The sequence below is a fragment of the Peromyscus californicus genome, unplaced genomic scaffold, assembly GCF_007827085.1.
Source record: "Peromyscus californicus insignis strain IS unplaced genomic scaffold, ASM782708v3 Scaffold_15__1_contigs__length_86483966, whole genome shotgun sequence".
Lineage (NCBI taxonomy): Eukaryota > Metazoa > Chordata > Mammalia > Rodentia > Cricetidae > Peromyscus > Peromyscus californicus.
Window position 1 is genome coordinate 81,728,290 of NW_026294447.1, and position 21,283 is coordinate 81,749,572.

At 48.1% G+C, this 21,283-nt stretch overlaps 1 protein-coding gene across 1 annotated transcript in view; it reads right to left on the reverse strand.

The window, feature by feature from the left end:
- Positions 1 to 19,059: 19,059 nt before the first annotated feature.
- Prkch (protein kinase C eta) overlaps positions 19,060 to 21,283 on the reverse strand; it is a 210,042-nt gene continuing 207,818 nt past the window's right edge. Inside the window, exon 14 of the mRNA XM_052739595.1 lies at positions 19,060 to 20,343. Coding sequence (XP_052595555.1) covers positions 20,197 to 20,343 — 147 coding nt within the window. The 3' untranslated portion in view covers positions 19,060 to 20,196. The remainder of the gene's footprint in view (positions 20,344 to 21,283) is intronic.

A 21,283-nucleotide genomic window follows, 5' to 3' on the forward strand; every position in this document is an offset into this window, starting at 1 on the left:
AGCCAAGACAGCAACAGAGTGCCCGCATTGTGTTCTCTGTATGAAGGGCCAAGGATCTCTTTTCTCTTCCACAGAAACTCTAGTATTTGTAGAGAACAAGCTGGGAGGGATATCAGGCCTGCATCTCAGCAGGTGTCACTCGACTTTTCTTCCTGGAAGGGTTTTCTGCACACTTCCTCTATCCTTCTCCCGTTCACTCTGCAAGTCATTAGTCTAAACTTGCCTCACCTGAAGCTCCCATGCCTTCACCAGCACAAGCGGCCTACGACATGCGAGGCTATGTACACATGCGACTCCAAGGAGTCACCCTCTTCCATTTGGTCCTTGAAACTGATTCTAGCAGCACCCAGGTCAGAACTCCTGTTAAAGCTAAACTTGGCTACGCTCTAGGAGTAGACAGCTGTCTTCCTAGAAGATGAAGTAACAGAAAAGTCACCCAACACAGCTCACTTGGAACAAGTGGCTGGGGGGCCTCTGAGTTAAGGGAGAGCATCAGTGGATAGTAGTAGGTCCTATTTGTGATCACAGCCACCATCTCTGAGGGCACACTGTTGGAGGGAAATTGGTCCCTGCTCTGCTTTTCCTTTATTATTATCATTTATTATTATCATCATTATTTATTATTATAGCCTAGGCTGTCCCCAAATTCCCAAGTTCACAGCCTGAATCTCCACCAATATCTGTCGTTCCTTGCAAGTTCCTTCACCAGGGCCTCTTTGTAGTTCCCCCTTGTTCAAGAAGTTTGTTTCCATCAAGACTGTGTGTCAGCGATCTGCGGCAGCTCCTGTGCCCCAGCCAGGTAGCTGTGAGCCCCCTGGAGTGGCGAGTTCACTATCGATTCTGAAGTGGGTGGGAAGGATCTTGCAGAAGCGGCTCTGCCTCCTGCTTTTGCGCATCCTGCCCCAGCTTTGTGGGAAAGATAAAAAAAAAAAAAAAAAAGAGCAACATCAAGGAGTGTTCTACTTTGCTCTTTGCGGCGGGACACCCCACACTTGTACAAGGGTTTCTAGGATGAATTCCTTTTTGAGAGTGGAGAGGAGGCTGGTTACAGAGGGGAAAGGTTGCCGCTGGTGTGTGAGGACTGGACGGGGGAGAAACCTTGGAGACACGTGGCAGGCCAGTCTCCAGGCCCCGCAAGGGAATCTGCTGAGGTAGCAGATGTTAAAACAGGGGGCACTGGTGTAAGCCAGTGACCCCTCTGCTCTTGTAAGCAGTGCCTGGCAGGTGTGATTTTTCTTGGAAGAGCCTACAGATCTCCAAGGATTCTCATGGAATCTCCCCAACCCTGACTTTGGATAGTCTTAGGTAACCCAGGCTGACTTTGAATTTGCTAAGTACCCGAGGATGACCTTACCCTTCTCATCGTCCTGCTTTCCTCCCCCAGAGAGGTAGGTTCAGAAAGAGGTATATTGCTACCATGTCCAGTTTGCATGATTCTGAGGATCCAGCCTGGGACTTCCTGCATTCTAGGCTAGAACGCTACCCGCTGAGTAACATCATCAGCCTCAGCCTCGTTTCCAGTTAGGATGGTCTTTCCCAGGGTGCATTTTCAGAGTCCTAAGCTTCTAGACAGTATATATCAAGTGCAAGTGACACAATGAGGAGGGACAGCAGTCACTTTGAGTCACATTTTACAAGAGGCGAAAGGGACTCTGCTACCAACAGCCCCCTTCTACATACACGCTGTGCTGTATTGAAATCAAGTGACTCCCCTGAAGGCCCGGCAGTTAGAAGCTGAATCTATATGAGAACCCAGGCTTCCTGATACTCGGAGGGCAGGTCTGCTCAGGGAGAAGCCACTTCCATCTGGCAATTGCCTGGGAAAAGCAAGACATTTGCAGCTACAGCGCCAGGAGCTCAGCTGGTTATTTCTAGCTCGCTGAATGTCAAAAATCCAGACTGCTTCTCTCAGGAGCCTGCACTTGTCAGACCAAATCAAGGCATCAGCCTGTCAAGCAGCCAAATCAACTGCCCCAAGCACCAGCCTGGAGGCGCAGGTCCAGCCTCTCGCAGTGCACCTGACCCGGCCCCCCGCGGTGCACCTGACCCAGCGGAGCTCTGCGCTCAGCCCGCTGCGAGCCCTCCGCCCACGCTCTCAGGGCGCGGCTCCCACCTGCAGCCAGCGCCTGGTGCTTAAGCACAGTCTGAAGTCTTCACTGGCCTGTGCAGCCGTCTGGGTTTTCCCCTTGTTGGGGCCAGCTGGCAGTCTTGCCTTGAGAGAGTGTGACCATGGGAGCTGGGCTCCGGACGCTGAGCTCTGACCCCAGTGAGAGGATTAGTCTGCCTTTCCTCTGGTCTCTTCATAAATCGCCTGGAACCTTCGCTTTGCTTACCTTGCCTTTTTAGAACAGGTCCAAATCACCCAGATTGTTTATGTCTCTGTGCGAATCAAAGCCATCTCAAGCAGCCACTGAAACTGGAATGCTACAGGCTGACCCTACCCTCAGGAGGCTGATGGGCTCCAGCGGGGAGGGCGGACCGTGTTTTCATGCGGTAATTTGATGGTCACATTGGACTTTGCTAGGTGATATGGAGCTTCCCAGAGAGGGGCCAGGATATAAATTTTGCAGGCAGAGGGAAGGCGGTTTCCAGGAGAAAAACAGCATCTTGTAAGACCTGCAAGAAGGCGGGGAGGCCAGGCCAGAGGGAGGGTAGCCAGTGATGAGCCGGGCCAAGAGGAGCTTGTGAACCAGAGGAAGGAGTGTTGATTACATCGAGGTGATAGGGGGCTTTGGAGGGAAGTGAACCACTGGGGGTGCTTTTTTAGGTGGGGCTGCGGTAGAACTCCGGGAGGTCCCAGCAGAGAAGCACCTATTCATTGAAGGCAGCAGCCTTCTCCTGGGTAGGGTGCCCTGCTGGCAAGTGACATTCAAACCATCCACCTCTCTTCTGCTCACTCTCACCCTTGCCCTTCTGCCTGATGGGGCCCCTGGCTTGGCTGCTATCGGTTTGGTCCCCGTTGGTCCTTGCTAGCTTGCAGGTAGCATGCAAGGTTGACTGCACTTTCAAGAATTCATTTGCCCATTGACTCAATAAATATTTATGAAGTGTTTGCGTAGGGGCCAGGTGGCATGCTAGTTATCGGGAGCTACAAAAGGGAGAACACACGTGTTTCCTGATCCTGGTATTTGTCTGCTAGTTCTCAACTTGATAGTGCATGAGAATTATCTGGAAGGATTTTTTTTTCTTTTTTTCTTTTTCTTTTTTTTTTTTAAAGTGCAGCTGGTTGAGCTTTCCCCCAGGTTGACTGAATCCAAATGTTTGACAGTATGCTATGGGAAGTTTATCAACCTTGATCATTAAAACTCTGCTCCAGGTGATTTTACTGGGTCAGAACCACCCATCCTTAGAAGAATGCTGTTTATTTTTCTTTTGCAGAGCAGATAGGGGAGAACAAGCCCAGAGTCTGGCCATCCTCTGAGAGACCCCCCGGGCAGGGCCCATCCTGTTGAATCATGCCTGGAGGTCTTCCTGGAGTTTGAGGACTACCTTTCCAGTTTCTTGCTAAAGACTATTCCTTGAAATCTGATTAAGCACTTAACAGTTGAAAATGAACCAAACTGTTTGCCAATACTGTGGCACCTCGGACACAGATCTATTCCCAATCCACTTGGGAAGACAGAATGAAATTGTGTAAGAGTAAATGAACACGGCATGAGGAGGTCCACAGAGCAGTGGGTAAAGTGGGTGCCATGTGAACACGAGGACCTGAGTTCTGTCCCCAGCACGTGTGTAGAAAAGCCTAGAAGGGTTGTGTGTGTTTGTGATCCCTGAGCTAGGGAGGTGGAGGCAGGCAGGCTCCTGAGGTGTACTGGCTAGTCACCTATTACTTGGTGAGCTTCAGGCCAGCGAACAACCCTGCCTCATGGCCACCACCTGAGGCATGGTGCCCAAGATTGTTCTCTAACCTCCGTATGTGTTCATGTAAACACACACACACACACACACACACACATGCACACACACAGACATATAAACACAGATACACGCATACACACACACATACACACAAACACAGACACACACATACACACATACACAGACACACACAGAGACACACACATACACACAGACACATATACACAGACACACACACAGACACACACATACTATACACAGACACACACACATATACACACAGAGACACACAGAGACACATATATACACACACAGGCACAGACACACACATACAGACACACACACACACACACACACACACACACACACACACACACACACTTAACCACTTTAGACACTAGAAGAGCCTGTCATCTAAGAAACCCGCTGTATTCTGGATGCTTAGGCTAATGGCACAAATTAGCAAAGGACTCTGGGTGACACAGGCATGCATGTAAAACAATATGTCCTCAAAAGCCCAGGCTGGAGAGACGGCTCAGCATCTAAGAGAACTAGCTGCCCTTTCAGAGGACCTGGGCTTAATTCCCAGCACCTACATGTTTCACACGACTGTCTGTAGCCATAGTACCAGGGGACCCAATGCCCTATTGTGGCCTCCACAGGTACCAGGCCATGTACATGCTGCATAGACATAAATACAGGCAAAACACCCACACACAAAATAATAAATAGATAATAAATAATAAAACTTGTGATCTAACTCAGAGTTCATTTTCGCATTGGTATGGTTTGTGCTGAACTGTCTATCTGCTTCTCTCCTCAGGGGTGACGGACATTGACTTGATAGCACCAGAGTCTTGCATACAGCAACAACATCGACGCTTGGTGGGAGTTTGTGCTTAGCCGTCTTCATTATTTCCCAGAGATAATGTGGCTTAAGATGACAGGACTCAAGAGCTTGGACAGATGGGTGAAAACGTCTTCCACCAGGACAAAATCCCTGTACCACTGTCCAGAGGCAAGTGCCAACTTCGCCCAGCTTTGCCTCAATGCTGGAGACCGAGGCAGGTAGGAAGAGACTGTGGTCTCCTTGGGGGAGGAAAGGAAGCTAGGTCTCTGTTACAAACCTGTGTGACTCTTTTCAGGCCTGACCACAAAGGTTCTACCCAACAGGCCTCACAGGAAAGTGTCCTCTCCACCCCTCTCCACTCTGACTCTGGGCCTGGTCAGCCTTGCAGTTTGTGGACGGAGTGGCCTCCACAGGCCTCAAAGCTCTCCTTCAGGGCCTGTTCCTCCAAGATTTACATCCAGAGGCCTCTCTGAGGTGGGCTTTCTTGGCCTTCCTGTCTGAGGCCCCCCCCTACTTAAGGAAGGGAAGGAAAGTTTAAGGACACCCACTTCCGCCACCGAGGCTCGTTCCCCTACCCTTCCGGTTCCAGCTCTCTTCACTTCTAATGCCTCATCTCCAGAGTCCAAGCAGCGCCTCTGTTCAGGGCTCCTTCCTCAAGTGAGATGCCCCACATCTGTGCTGGCCTCCTGGTCCTGCACCCTGTGTTCGGTGGGGGAGAAATGGAGTGACTCTTGTCTTTACCATGACGGTAAGTGATGAAAGGCTAAGCTTTCATGTGGGGAATGCTTTCACTAGGCACTCTGACTGCTCGCTCCCCGCTCAGCTGAGCTCACGACATGAAGGCTCTCTTACCTGTGGGGAGCAGTTACTCAGGCCAGCCTCTCTCTGAGGGTGACTTTCCCCTGACCTTTCCTTTGCAGATTTTGTGCGTGTGCACCCTAGCACACCTTTTCTCTCTCTCCTTCACACACACACACACACACACACACACACACACACACACACACACACACACACACACACCCCTGACCTAGGAGGATCAGGAGAAGCCCAGCCCAGATCTACCCTTGCAGTTGGGCAGAGTCAGCAAGAAGGAGAAGACGGTACATGAACTACATGAAGCCTTCAGACTTGGGCCACCCAGCCTCAGAGACTTAACTTTTGGAGAATATTTCCTTTACAGAGGAGGAAGCAGAGCCCACGAGATAAGTGACTTGGCAGGGACGTATGGGCAAAGATGACTACTAGGCTTCCTCCTCCTGTTTCCCTCTTACTTCCTGGCATGGCTCCTCTACCAGGCCATGCCTCCTGAAGCATAGGAGAACGTCAGGACTCTGGGAAGTAGTAGGGGCTTTTCAAACTTGAGTGGCCAACACAATCACTTGGGCTACTCAAGCACAGATTTGCTGGCCCCACTCCAGAGGTACTGACTGAGTAGGTTGGAGTGAGGTCTGACAGTTAACATGGCTAATGTTTCCAGGTACAGCTGATGCGGAACGCCGGGTGGGCTCCCTTGTAAATAACCAAAAAGTGAGTGAGAATGTGTGGTGAGCACAGGCAAGCTGGAGGGAGGACGGAGTCAAGGGGGACGCTGGGGTGGGATCCTCAGAGCTTCTCTGTTCCCTCTATTTTCATTCCGTCTTGTACTTCATAGACGTTTCCTCACAGCACTTATAAATCCTTACATTTTCTGAGAAAATACCGGCTCCGGCCCATCACTGAGGCGAAGTTACCACCTGCAGGGGCTTCTTTGGAGCTGGCAAAAGAGGAAGTCAGAGCCAGTTCCTCTGGCAGCATTCTTTAATCTCTGTCCCTGTTCAGCCTGCAGCAGGACAGATGGCCCTGGAGCCCAAATGGCTGTCTGATCACACTATCAACCTACAACCTTCTGGAAACTTCTCAGACCTTTCTGGCTGTGCAGGTGGAGTGTGGAGTCACACCGAACCAAGCGTCAACCATGCCACACCATCTGCAGTAGAGATGTCCACCTGTTTTTATTGTTTTGAAATCCAGATAAGAGGGTTCCAAACCACGTGGTTTTCTGTATCAAGACCTGACAACATTTCCAAGAATCCCAGGTAGAGCCTGGGGCCTAGAGGCCCCTCCTCCCATCCCTTTCCTTCACTCTTAGCGTGGGCTTGGAATATCTGCAAGGAGTCCCCTCTGTATCCCTTCCAGTAAAGCCTGTACGTGGCTGGCACATGGAAGTCTCCCTGGAAAGGAGATGGGTGAGGCTTTGGACACGCTTCCTGAAGCCACAAGAAAGAGGAGGCTGCTGATTCACAAGCAGCTGCTTCCTGGAATTACAATGCCAGGCTGCACTGAATAGTGTTTTTCCAAGGTGATGTGAGCTGTTACAACATTCCTGCTGGTCCCCATTGGACCTTCCTGTAAGTCAAACCAGAAAGTTACCCAAACCAGCATTCCTGCGCAGCAGAGCACAGGATTCCAGACACAATGTTTCCAACATTCCTTTATAGCTCTCTTGGGAGCAGGGATCCATTTCTTTCAGAGCCTTGGCATGTCATCAGCCAGGGCCACTGGTTTGTCTGGCAGGCCACAGAGTCATGAGGAAGTGGCATGTGGCACTAAGTCAGCTGGGAAACACAGGCCTTTGCAGATTCCCCTAACAGGAGGGTCAGCTGAGGAAGGAGCAGCCCCACGTCACAAAGGCGCTTTCTCTGTTCCTACCCTGCTCTTGACCGGTGTGGAACAGAAAGCTAGTGGATCAGCCTTGACTTTTCTCAGAAATAAGGGCCCTGGGTTGGAAGTGCCCCTGCTTTGTCCTGGTATCTGTGTCTCCGTGCAGGAGATTCTGTGGCCTCTGTGGGATAGCAATTTTCATTCAGAACGGAAAACCACATGGGTGGCCGTGGGGAATGTGCAGAGGAACAGGACACATTTTGGATTTTTCCCGTTCAATGATGCCTCACCCCATACAAAAATAAACAATTAAAAAAAAACCAGACACACAAAAAAGTTTCTATAATGTTTTTGTTTTTGAGACACGGTCTCACGTAGCCCAGGTTAGCGTTGACCTGGCTATGTAGTCAAGGATGATCTTGAGCTTCTGATTATCCTGGCTCCGCGCCTGGAGGGCTGGGATGATAGGCATACATCATAACATCCAGTTTTATACCGTGCTAGGGACCAAACCTGGGCCCTTTGTGCGTGACAGGCAACTGAGCTACACCGCAGTTTCTGGTTCCTGGTTTTACTGCCATCGTTTTCTTCTAGCAAATGGAAAGCTGGAGAGAGTGGAGTCGTCTGGGAGTAAAGTGGACGGACCCGAGAAACAGGGGCTGCTCTTAGAGGCATTAACTGAACTCTACCCTCCTCTAATGTAAACTGGAAAATGACTTCTCTCTCTCCTTCCTTCCTTCCCTCCCTCCTTCCCTCCTTTCTTCCCTCCCCCTCCTTCCCTTCCCCCTCCCTTCCTCTCTCCTTCCTTGACTGATGATTTTGGCATCTTCAGACAGAGAAATGCTGAGCTAAGAGGCCCTACTTTGGGGCTGTCAAGAAGACGCAGTGGATATAGGCACTTGTTTTCAAGTCGAAAGACCCGAGTTCGATCCCTGGAACCCACATGGTAGAAGGAGAAAACGGACTTCTTCAAGTTGTCCTTTGACCTTCATACATGAGTTATGCTAAAAATAACCGGAGTTTGTACTGAGAGTTAGAGGTTTACAAGTCATTCTATTTTTTCCTCTTCATGGTCTTATCAGGTGGATGATAAAAATGCCCGCTCCTCAGACATCAATCACTGTTGGTCTCAAGCATTTTGTGTAAGAGACAGTCATCCTCTATTGTCATTTAATTGATGAGGGCAGGGGTTAGGAGCCGGGCAGGGTAAAAGCACAGTCAGATTTTATATCCACGTCTCCTGACTCCCACATTCATATTCTTTGGGGCCCGTAGTATGCACTGGTCATTGCTGCTGGCAGTCCCTGAATCCAAGGGATCCCCAGGAACAAGTCCTTGGACTCCCAGCTGGGCTCTAACATCCTGAGAAGGCAGTGGCCCAGGAGACGATGCTGCGGAGCCTGTGACTGCCCAGTTGCTCCACAGCACATGGCTGTCCTCACAGGGCCTGGTCTGGTGCTATAGTAGGGTGCAAGATGACCAGAGAAGCCCTCCTAGGCCATGTCTTACCCTTTGAGGTGGGTGGCAAAAGTTGTGGGGTTTTTTTTTAAAACTCTCTGCTTCCTGCCCTTTACTACAGGTCCATTTCCTCAAAGCTTCACTCAAGACTTCATTTCCAAACAGCCATGTATTTTAACCTCTGAGAACACTTCTATTTTTAAATTAAATTGTGTTGAGAGTTTCATCTATAAGTATTACATTTATATCATTCCTATCCCTCCCTCTCCTCTTGCCAACTCCTCCCACGTCCTCACTGGAGTTCATGATCTCTTCTTCTGTAATTATTATTACTTCACACACACATACACACACACACACACACACACACACACACACACACACACACACACACACAAAAACACACACACACATACACACACACACACACAGCCTTTATTAAGTCCATTTGGTGTTGCTCTTATGTACGTGTGTTTAGGGCTGACTACTTGGAACTGGACAACCCATCTCCAGGAGCTTGTCCCCGGAGAAAACTAATTCATCCTCTGTTAGAAGTCATCGATTGCCTGTAACTCTTCATCTTGTGGTGATGCCTTATGGAATTGACCCCATCCTCATTGGCATATCAACTGGTGTAATTACACAGGTATTGTTAAAGCAACCATATTATCGAGACTTCATAGCTGTACATCGCATCCCTGCCATGTTTAGAAGACACAATCTAGCAGCAGACTCCCTGGTCCCTCCGGCCCTTACAATCTTTCTGCCTCCTCCTCTGCAATGTTTCCCAAGTCTTAGGTGGAAGGTTGAATCGTAGATAAGCTTACTGGGCACCCACACAGCCACCTAGTCTCTGCATTTGGACCAGTGTGGGTCTCTGCAACGGTCTCCATCTGCTGCAAAAAGAAGCTTCTTTGATGAGTACGGGAGCCGCATCTATACTGCCTCTACTTCCTCCCATGAACTCCTCACATCAGGACCGACTCCAGCTGGAAATGTAGACCATGGGCCATGCTGCTGACAATACTCCTCCCTTCTCTTCACACTCGTCCATCTTAGACTTTGTTCCATCCTTGTTCTCTGGGAGAAAGAACCCTTCTACAGACAGCTCTAGGAAGCTAACGCCATAATGTATCCAAGACTCAGACTTGAAGACTCGAGTTCTAGGTTTTGGCTGCACTGGAATCATCTGGAGAACTTTCATAATCTCACTGATCCAGGCGGGAGGTCCAGTGCCCCTGGAATGCTATGACTTGGCTTCCATTTGCCCTGTCTAAGAATTGGTGTTAGGTAGGGTCATGTGGTGATTAAACTGGCCAGTGGGGTATGAGGACAAGGCAGGGAAGTGTCTAGAAATGCTTGCCCCATTTAAGAAAAATCTGATTCAAGGGCGATGCTCGCTGTCTCTGGCAGTTGTTGTTGGAACGCGTACCCAGAGAGGGAGTTACGTTCAGGAAGTGATGAGGGGCATCGCCCCATCTGGTCCTCCTCTCTGGTGATTAATGCTGTTATTTTATAAACAAGGAAACTTAGTCTCCAGCGGTTTCAATATCCAGCCTTCCCCAGGCCCCACTGGCAACAGTTGGTAGAGCAGAGCCAGGCCAAATCCAGTTCTGCCTGGAACGTAAATGAATTTTTTTTTTTTTTGAGTGTAGGCCCCTCTGTTTACTGCTAGTCATCAGAGCACAAAGACAATGATTTTTCTCACGACTTGACAGTTCCCAGGGACGTGCTGTTAAGCTTCCTGAAGTAATAACAGTAACAAAGGTCCTCATTTTTTTAGTACGTGCCCATTTCCACAGTGTAAATATTCCCACCACCACCGACTTTAAGCTACTATCGAGTTCACTAAACATTAACTTGGGAGAAGATGTGGCACCAGCCACTGTAGATCAGAAAACCACTAGAAAATGGAGCAAGTGCCTACAGCCAGCCTCTCATGCTAAAAACCATGTTTCCCTTCAAGCCCAGAGCAGGACTTTGTTTTAACACACACACATCCCCAAACAGATCTTTACCTGGAGTTCTGCACTGGTAGGGAGATGTTTCCCTTGTGCCTAGAAGGCAGTCAAGCACCAGGAACAAACGAATGGGTGTGAACCTCGGGGGTTTCCTAACATCCACAGAATGCTCCTCCTGCGGGGGGAGGGCTGAGAGCCCTTGCCGCCATTTGCTTGATTTCATTGCGGAGCATTGTGTATACACTTGCTGAGTTCCGATGGCAATGCTGAGTCCAGACTCATGACTGTGTGGTACAGTAAAGCAGCAGGGGTCTGGGCCTGTGGCCAGTGGAAACACGGCGGGGAGCCAGCTCCAAGCCCGCTCGGGTCCGCAGTGCAGTTGTGGTATGCTTGCAAAGCTTATTCCAGACTGTGGCACGCTAGCTTCTAAGGGTTGGGAAAGGGCTCCCGTCCATCATTCTCACCCAGGATACAGTCTGCACATACCCACTGTTGTCAAACTCTTCTCTCAGAAGGATTCCCATCAGACATTTGGGTACCGCTTTGAAAATATTCATTTTTTGTACTAACACAAATTCCATAATCCTTGTTGCATCCTGACGTGCTCCCATTTCTAACTCTAGGGTTTACACAGTTAAGTTAGTCCCTTTCTGTGTAGCAGGCAGCACAGCCAGGGTAGACTGGTGTGCCAATTAGCTTTCCATCAACATGATGGACAGTCAAAATGAATCAAGTCCTAAAGAGGAAAAGTTGATTTTGATTCATATTTTCAGAGGTTTTGGATCCATGGTCTCTTGGCCGGCTGCTTTGTAGGGTACATCACAGCCAGAGCACATGGTAGAGGAATTCTGTCTAGATCCTAGAAGCCAGGAGCAAAAAGAGATGGGAAGAAACTACAGTCCCAATGTCCCCATAAGAGCGTATCATCAATGACCTAACTTCCTCTCATAGATCCCACCTCCTCACCTCTCAATAGCACCACCTTGGGGACAAAGCCATGGCCGGTGCCCATGGGGAACATTCAAAATTCAAACCACAAACTCAGGCCTAGTGGCCCATAAATGCGGTCCCAGCGTCTCAAGAGGCCAAGGCAAGAGGGTCACAAGTTCAAGACAAGGTTGGGCTACATGGTAAGACCCTGTCTCAACAACAACAGAAAGACCCAAAAAGCACAGCAGCCAGATTATGTTACAGGAACAAAAGTTGGTCATAGCCTCCGTAGCATTAAACAAAAGTAATAACAATTCTTCCCAGCTCATCCAAAATACACTGGGAGGGGTGTCTGTGGGCTCATGTTAAGGACTCAGGGATCCAAACTGTCAGAACCCAGTCACCATCTCTTACCAGTGCCACTCACTGGAAGACCCTTTTGTCAGCACTGCAATGACTCCTGTGTACATTTATGATTGCAAAATTCTTCCTATTTTAATACCATTCTGCTCTCTAGACTTATTTAAGGACTACCCTGGTACCTTTTCCCATACAGATGGTCCTGGGTCACCAAAGGGTTCACTTACTATTTGAGACTTTAAGATGGTAGGAAAATGATATACATTCGGTAGAAATTATAATTGGCATTTTGAATTCTGACCTTTTCACAAGCCAACAGTATGTAGGATGATACTTTCCTAAGATGCTGGACAGTGGCAGTGAGCCGCAGTTGTCAACTGTGACCCATCAATGCTTTCTGCAGAGTGCGGAGCTGTGATGTTCTGTAGGTTAGCTGGCTTAGACGCACTTTGTACCTAGGATACTTTTAATCCACAATGGACTTACTGGGGAACAGCCCCTTCCTAGGTCAAGTGGCACTGCCTTTCTGGGGAGTTGTGATGCCAGCTTGCTTTTCTTCTGAGACTAACCCTAGTTAGCTCTCGCTTGTGTTTGCTGTCAGTCAGCTCACTCTCCTGGAAACGTGGTCCAGCGGCTTCATCTTCTTCCATTATGGCACCTAGAATGGAGTTCCCTTTTCTAGACACGGTCAAGGCAAGGCCATGTTCAGTGGGGTTTGCCCTCTGGCTCTTTTGAGACACAATTCTTGCCACTCTGGAGGGTGGCGTGCTAGTATCTATTTGGTAGGTACAGGCTCCTGTTGCATTTTCATTAGAGCTCACATTGGCAGCAACAGTGAGCATCTTGCCTTTGTTGTGTCCCTGTAACTTAGAAATAGGTAGGTAATTATTAGTAATATTTGCCGATCATGTTTTGCTCTGCCTAATTATTTTGTTTGTGCTCTCAAGTCCTATGGCTACCATGTTCTCCTAAGATGAACCTTTTCAGATCCCAAAATAGCTTATGTTTATTTGTTAGACTTTCCTCAGCACAGACTGCAACCTGCATTTGTATCTGAAGACGCTAATTGGATTAGGACAAGATGGAAGCAATAATCTAAACAAAGATGCCTTGCTGTTTAGTAGGTTCTGGTCAAGAACATAGTTTGGGGGCCGAAGGCATGACTCAATGGTTAAGAGCTTGTGCTGTTCCTACAGAAGACTGTTTGGTTCCCAGCTCCCATATCAGATGGCTCACAGGTCTTTGTAACTCCAGCTCCAGGAGAATCCACTGCTCTCTTCTGGCCTCTGTGGACACTTATACACACAGGGCCATAAATACGTGCAGACACATGCCCATAAGTAAAAATAATATAAAATCTCAAAAAATATTATGTCACATTTATGATCATCTCATTTCCAGAAATACAGGGATCTTGGGGATATTTTTAAAATTAATTAATTAATTAATTTATTTTGAGTCATTCAAAACTCGCAGGTTTTCCAGCGAGTAGATTATGCCTGGAATAGAGTAAATATTCAGTGACTTCCAGCTTAATGAATGAGTGACTCTCCAGGTTCACTGGCTCTTGTAACAGAATCTCCTGGAAGGATATATATAGTTTTGAAATAAACTAGTACTTTATTACGTTATTTCATTTTTGTGTTTAGTTATTGTTACAATTTGAAACAGCAAATGTCTGGAAGGAGGCTGACATGAGGTTGCCCCTCCAGAAGTGCTTTATTGGAAGAAAGAGCCACGTGACACTGACTGGAGAGAGCCTTGGAAGACACAGGGCATCATGCCATAGGCAGCATGATGGGGCCTTCCATGGAGAGAGAGTGCATTCCTTCCATATTCCAAAAAAAGGAGCATCATTAGGATGAGCATCCTGAAGGAACAATCTTTCAAATCCCCAGGACAAAGTGGGTTTCTTATTTTTATAGAATTATTTTCCTGAGTGAGTGGTGGACAGGCTTCCCATGGGACCTAGTCTGGCTTGTCTTGCCTGCTAAGGCACACACTATAAACTTGTCTGCAAGGGGGAGGGCTGCAGGGCCAGAGCTTAGTGTGCTTTCTGGGCATCATCTCTCTGTCTTGAAGAGTTTCAGAGAGAGGGAGAGAGAGAGAGAGAGAGAGAGAGAGAGAGAGAGAGAGAGAGACAGAGACAGAGACACAGAGAGAGACAGAGAGAGAGACAGAGAGAGAGAGCAAACTCACAAACTAGGGAGGCTGTAATCCAACAGTTATAATATTGAAGGTTTGAAGTCTCAAGTAAGATTAAAGGAAGGACTGAAATTAGTCTTAATCCAAGGGGAGCAGGGCTGTCTCCAGGCTACAGAATCCCCGCTTCTGACTGACATTAACCTGTTAATCACCACACGCTGGGTACCACTGCTCTTCTAATTCACATTGGCCACAAGGAAATGAGTTGAGACTTGGTGACTTATGTTGTTTAAATTCAACCACAGGAAACACACAACTCATCCTTGTGCAAGTGGTCCAGGAGTTATCAAAAGAAAAAGAAATGAGATTAGGGTTATTGACATGTCTCAGGCAGCAAAGATGTCTGGTGCCAAGCCTGATGACCAGAGTTTGGTCCTCAGAACCCACATGGTGGAAGGAGAGAACTGACTCCCATGAATGGCCTCTGACCTCCATGCTTTTACTGTGGAATGCACCATAACCAACTCTCCACCACAATAAAGACATACAGGAACATGACTTTTGAAATAGTGGTTAGTCTTCCCTACTGACCAACATCTCTCCCACTGTTGAAATAATTCTTGTCTTGCAATTTGCCAACATCCATCTAAATGCCTTATGGAATCCAGTCCCTGGACTATGGTTCATTTTATCAGTGAGTACCCCACCCTCTTCTTGGGTAAAACCCTTTCCTTAGAGAAGTGGTTCTCAACCTTTCTAATGCTGTGACCCTTTAATACAGTTTCTCATGTTGTGGTGACCACTGGAGTCCCACCTTCTCTTCTAGCAACTGCTGTTAGCATCAGTTACCAAGGGAGATTAGTTTCTTGTGCTCCTCTTAACTTTCTCTTTTCTTTTTTTTTTTTTGTGCCCAGATAAGCATGGGAAATAGGAAAAGCAACTGGGTAAGAGGCCCTGGCAAGCATGTGACCATGAGAATGAGTGATTTGAGTGTGTCTAAAAAGAATCTTGAGACAGAGAGAGCACAGGGTGCATGTGGACATGAGTTAAGGGATAAAGGTTGCCCAGAGGTGGACAAGGAACAAATTCAAGGGGAGGTTTAATGTATGACGGGAAAATTATCAATGAGGGTGGAAAGGCTCTTGGAGCACAGCCACTTGCTTACTGTTAGTCAGTAGAGCTCAAGGCTGGAAGACCTTGAGAGGTCATCCAGGGTATTTTTGGCACTGTCCGGTCAGATGACTACTAGACTTTCCCTAGTTTCTAAATTTGAAAAGTCGCTACAGATTGTCTGATTCTTGGCAACCCACTTGAACTTGTCTACACTTGGTGTTAGCACAACCTTCCCTTTGCCTCACCCAAATTCTTCCAGCTGTGGCTCAAGCTGTTGGAAGAATGAAGTCTCTGTCGGGTAATAACTGCCTTGGTGGCATAAGACAGGCCACTGCAGGGATCTGGAAGGGCAGATGACATGTGGCAGGGACATTTAGGGCTGCGTTCAGAAGAATCTACAGGCCTGTGGAGACTCTTGTGTCACAGTAGAGCTTTAGCTAGCTTGCTTAAAGCAGAGAGGCTACAGGTTCCTGTCACTGGCTTCGGACTCTTGGGCATGGCCAGACTTACTGAACATCTTGAATATACTTTTGTTTCTGGACACCGGTTGCACAGCATGCTGAGTGATCATCCATAGGTTGTCCAGTAGGTATCCAAGATGGGTGTGGTCCTTGTGCTAGTTAGTCAGAAGTGAATTAAATGAATCTTGTAGTTAAATCTAATAGAGCAAAAGAATTCCTGTCATACTGGAGAGAAAAAGCCACCGAGGAAAACCATGGGCATTTCTTGGCCTGGCTGTTTTAGAGTGAGGTGTGTTTGAAACAAAACTGATCCTGTATGCCCATTGGGCTTCATTCAGAACTCCCCAGAAGGTTTAGTCAGCTGAGGCAGCTCTGAAGCCAAGCAGAAGAGTTGAATCCCCTTAAGTTGGAACTGGCTCAACATCCATATGAGATGGACATGAAGAACATGGATGTTCTTCCTGTCCATTTTCCGATGGACATCCCAAGCGCCACAGAACAGCCGGTAGTGATGACAGCTAACACTGAGCAGTTTCGCTGTCCCTACACTAACTAAATGCTTTGTATCTACCATTGAGGCATTCACACAAGGCAGGCGCCGCTGCCATCTGTGCTTCACAGACAAGAACACTAAAACTGGAGAAACAACTCCCTTTGCTTGAGAATGTCAGGTGAGTGTGGGCTCAGTCCACAGGTCTGTACCCCACTAAACCTGTTCTCTTAACTTGGGGGCCTCTGGCCTCCCATGGCAGAGAGAAGCGGTTTTCCTAGGCAGTCCATGCTGGGGCAGGAGCACACCGCGTGGTGACAGAGGCAGAGATACATGGGAAAGGTGGCTGACATTTCTGAGCTCCAAAGGAACCTTCAGAATAAACACACAGATGAAGATTTTAAGACGTTCTGATTGGGAAACTGGCTGTGTAGCAGGCTGGGCTCTGAAAACCAGTTGGAGGGAGCCAAGAGGAGGGGGCCAGAGAAGGGAAAGACAAACAGATGATCAGGAGTGGAGGTGGCGGGGGCGGGGGGACGGGGACAGGATGAAGCCCAGGGGCACCCTCAGCTTTGGTTCCAATTCAGCACAGGAAGAAAGGGAGCCAACAGAGTTCTGTCCACATCTGTGCCCTGGCTCTCCTCTTCTAACCTGCAGCCCAGCCCAGAGCAACCTGTGACCACAGGGCTCGTTTCCAGAAGAACTTATGACTAGTAGGCTCATTTCCTGCACAGACGTCTGAGGTTGGAGCAGACTCTTATCTTCAGATGATACAAAGGGAGGAATTATATGACCCAGCATGCCTGTAAGCCCGGGCATCCCAGTAGGCTGGTTGGTTTAGGTCAACAGTGCCAGATGAGGCAATCAGGGTAAGACCAAACACAAAGGGACAAGTTCTAGGCTGCTGCCTCGGGAGGTGGTGAAGGACAGACGTGTGGCTGCGATACTGAAGACCACCACGTGGGGGGTAGTGCTCTTCTCTCTGCAGTGACGTCACCCTGGGTTTGTGGCTGTCACCATGCAGCTGCCACAGGCTGCCGGGTGGCTGTACACACCAATCTTCTTCCTACTGCTGCTGTGGCTGTTGCTCCAGCCCGGTGGATGAGAAGGGGACCAAGAGTTACCAAAATATAGACAGACCTCCAAGAGGAGGAGGAAAAGACTGTAAACTGCTAACGCTCAGAGGCTACCCCAGGGGTTCAAATGGAGTTTATGAGACCCAATGTGACCCAGACTACTTCTTCTTTCTCCCCTTTTCCGGAAGATGGGGAAGCTGAAGTCACTATTGCATCACCTGGGCCTGCCCCAGTTCCTTGAATCAGGGGTGAGAAGCTCCGCCCTTGATTGCAAATTAAGCCATCTCCCCTGCAGATCCATAAGTTTGCACAGGGGATGACTAACACCTTCCTGTCGACTGGCTGCTTATTTCCTGCTCCCAGTTAACCCCAGACTACACCCTTTTAACTGCTCTCAGGACCCCACCAAGGTAGAGAAATGCAATTGATCTTAACTGAAGAGCTGTATTAATTTGGGCTAAAACAAGGACTCTGGACAAAAACTGCTTGGTCCCCATCTTGGCCCTAAAATGCTTTTGTTGTGTGACTTTGAACAAGCTATGAAAGAGAAAGACTATGCCATGCCTCAGTTTCCCCATCTGTACAATTAAGATGAGAGAGTATTTGCTTCATAGGAACACTGAATAAATAAATGCACTTAAAATTAGTACAACTGGTTTGACATAAACCAACCATGATGAATGTTAGGCATAAAGACGAAGAAGCCCCAAGTCAGAATGAACCCCCACCCTTCCCCCAGCAGACTGTGGGTAGAATGTAAAGCATCAGATTTTAGATCTAGGTCCACCCCTTCCCCAAATCAAGACTTTTGGGAAACCAATAAACCCCGCTTCACTGAGCATTTCTGATCTCAGTTGTAAGACGACTGCAGTATTTACTCCTGCCCACTACACAGACATGGCATGAAGAGCTACTGAACTGTGCTAAACAAATCTGCAGGAAGGTTCATCGATTTTCTACTCATGCAGAAGTAAATTTTTTTAATCATGGAATGCCAAAGAGAACCCATGATGGAGAATGTAGTACGGTCTCCGCTGTTTCCTAATTCTCCTAGGCTGTTTGCATCTTTAAGGATGCCATGATCTGGCCAATCAAACGTAAAGAGAGGTTATGCGTGTTCTTCTGAGGAGGTGGTTAAGCAGCAGGCATCTCCTTTTTCTCTCTTCTTACTCCATGGACCTTAGAGGCTCTACTTTTTAGAGGGCACCATTAGAAGACAGAGAACCGCCAGGTGGTGGTGGTGTATGCTTTTAATCCCAGCACTCAGGAGGCAGAGCCAGGCGGATCTCTGTGAGTTCGAGGCCAGCCTGGGCTACCAAGTGAGTTCCAGGACAGGCACCAAACTACACAGAGAAACCCTGTCTTGAAAAACCAACCCCCCCAAAAAACAAACAAACAAACAACCCCCCAAAAAAAAACCAGAGAGCCACAGAATGTGCTGTATGTGAATGATAAACGAACATTTCGTCTAGCCACTGAGATTTGAAGGGTTAGTCTGCTGTGACACCCAGAATTCACTGTCCTGATTCAGGTGGAAGGATGGATCAGTGAGATAGACCACACCCTCCTCAGGGGGTTTAAGAAGCTATGTCAATGCCTCCTCTCCAGAGTTTGCCTACAGTCTTGGGTTCTAATAACCGTGGAAAGTCTTTTTAGTTTGATTAGAAATCTGTTCTCTGAGTGGGGGAGAGAAAAATCATTCCTTACACAAAACTTCCTTTTGCTACAAAATGCCTTTATTTCCAGTCAGATAAAATTTTTCAACTGTATATACGGTTACACATGAAAAGGTACGTCTTTGCCGCCGGCCTCATTTACAAGATCCATTTTTAATTATTAATGTGTCCATCAGACAACCTTCTTTGTCTCTGAAAACATAACTTAAATAGACTGCCAATGGATCAGCCACCCCCGTGTTCGTGGATGTGAATGGTGTGCAGTTCACCGGTGAGTCAGCCTGTGATGGTGTGGGTGTGATTAGATCCCACCAGTTGGCAGGTGGCATGCAACAGAAGCCTGCCTGTTGGCCACACTATGGTGGCGATGGCCTTTCTAGGAACAAGAGAGCATGTGCAGACACAGAAGACAGACCTATGCAATGTGAAGAGGCTTCTCACAGAACGCAAACACCATTCGGTGGACCCTGGAATGAAGAAAAGCATCACGAAGGCGACTCCGCTGCGCACACTTCTGCTGATCATGGCACCTTCTTGTTTGACACTCAATAAATAGCTAGTTACTGAAAGGAGGAATGAGAGACTCAAGACACTGACAGTTGTCATCATGTCCAACCTCCTTCTCAACACTGGGTTTTAGGTTGGGAGCTTGAAGGACTCCCATCTTCTGTTTCTTCAGAACAAGTCATTCTACTTGGAATGCCGTTCACTTCCCAAGAGAGACCTCTCAATTCTTCATTAGCAGTTAGTCTTTTGCAGACTGCAACATTGGCTTAAAGACGAGTGTAAAGTGGTCCACAGAAAGTCTAGATTTGTCTCTTGAAGTAAAAAAGCCTGTTCGGCTCATAATTTCTAGGCTCTACTATATTCTTCCCACTATCTCTCCTTTCGGTTGCTGTCATTTACTCCAAGCCTGAAATAGCCATGTAGACTCATGGGTTGAGCAGTGCACGTCTTTGTAACATCCTGTCTCAGTCTCAACTACAGAAATGTACCATGGCTCCTTGGGTCTTGAGAGAGTGGCTCTCTTGAAGCTCCACCCTTCAAGGAGTTGTGAACATTGGCGCCTTGAAGGTGAAGGTGGTATTCTAAGGCGGATGCTAAGGAATCCCCACAAAAGAAATTCCTGGAAAAAAACAATCCACATTCCCCTGTGATTCTCCTTCCCCATAAGGCTATGGTTGCAATTCCGGTGACACATAGGAAAAGTTCCTAAACTCATCCTGGTTAATCATAGGAAGATGTCCCTCATCGATTGGCGTTAAAACGGGCTCTTCTTTTATGAAGTCTGGGTCAAAATTGCTGACGTCTTCTCGGGATTTCTGTTAAAAAAAGAATAGGAAACCGTGGTCAAATTGTACGTATATGTGCCTGGGGTTTTCGCCTCTTGCATGGGACTCAGCCCATTCCAAGGAGTTCAGAGAACTCTCTTCAGTATCGGTCAGCAGCATCGTTTATGGTTCTGATAGCTGTGACTAAGCAGTACTTTATGGCCATCCCACTACATGTATTATTACGGCCTTTGCCAACTGCCAAGTCACTCATCCCATGTCTGGCCCTCTAGTCACCAAGTCCTGCCAAGTGGGACAGCCTTGGACTGGGAGTCTAAAGAATAAATGTGGTCACTCAGACTTGCTTACTCACTCACCCATGGTCCTCCATTTCACTGAGGCACTGCTTTCCAACAGGCCTCACTGAGAGGGCATGCCTGCTCACATCTGTCCAGGAGTTGGGTCAACTCATGCTCCCCTCACTTACTGTTTGCACACATTCTACACGTGTGAGAAGAGGTTCTCAGGTGATTTCACGGTGCTGCCGAGCTTAGAGCAAGCGTGATTCTCCTGTTACTGGTCAGCAACAATATACCCCCCTGGGCTGGAGCTGGTAGGTTCCCTCGGCTGCTGGATAGTCAAAGTCAAGGCTGTCCCATTTGGCAGGACTCGGTCGGTGACTAGAGGGCCGGACATGGGATGAGTGACTTGGCAGACTGGTGCAGACTAAGCTCACTCTGGTCTGAAGAACTATGCAAATGCCATCTTTTATGAACTGATGTTAGAGATCAGCTTTGGTGCCTGTCCTGGATCTCACGCTGTAGACCAGGCTGGCCTCGAACTCACAGAGAGCTGCCTGGCTCTGCCTCCCGAGCGCTGGGATTAAAGGCGTGCGCCACCACTGCCCGGCTTTTTCTTTCATCTTAATCACTCTTAGACCTCCCACTTCTCCCGTGGCTCAAGGACACTTCTTTCTCCACCTCCAGACCAC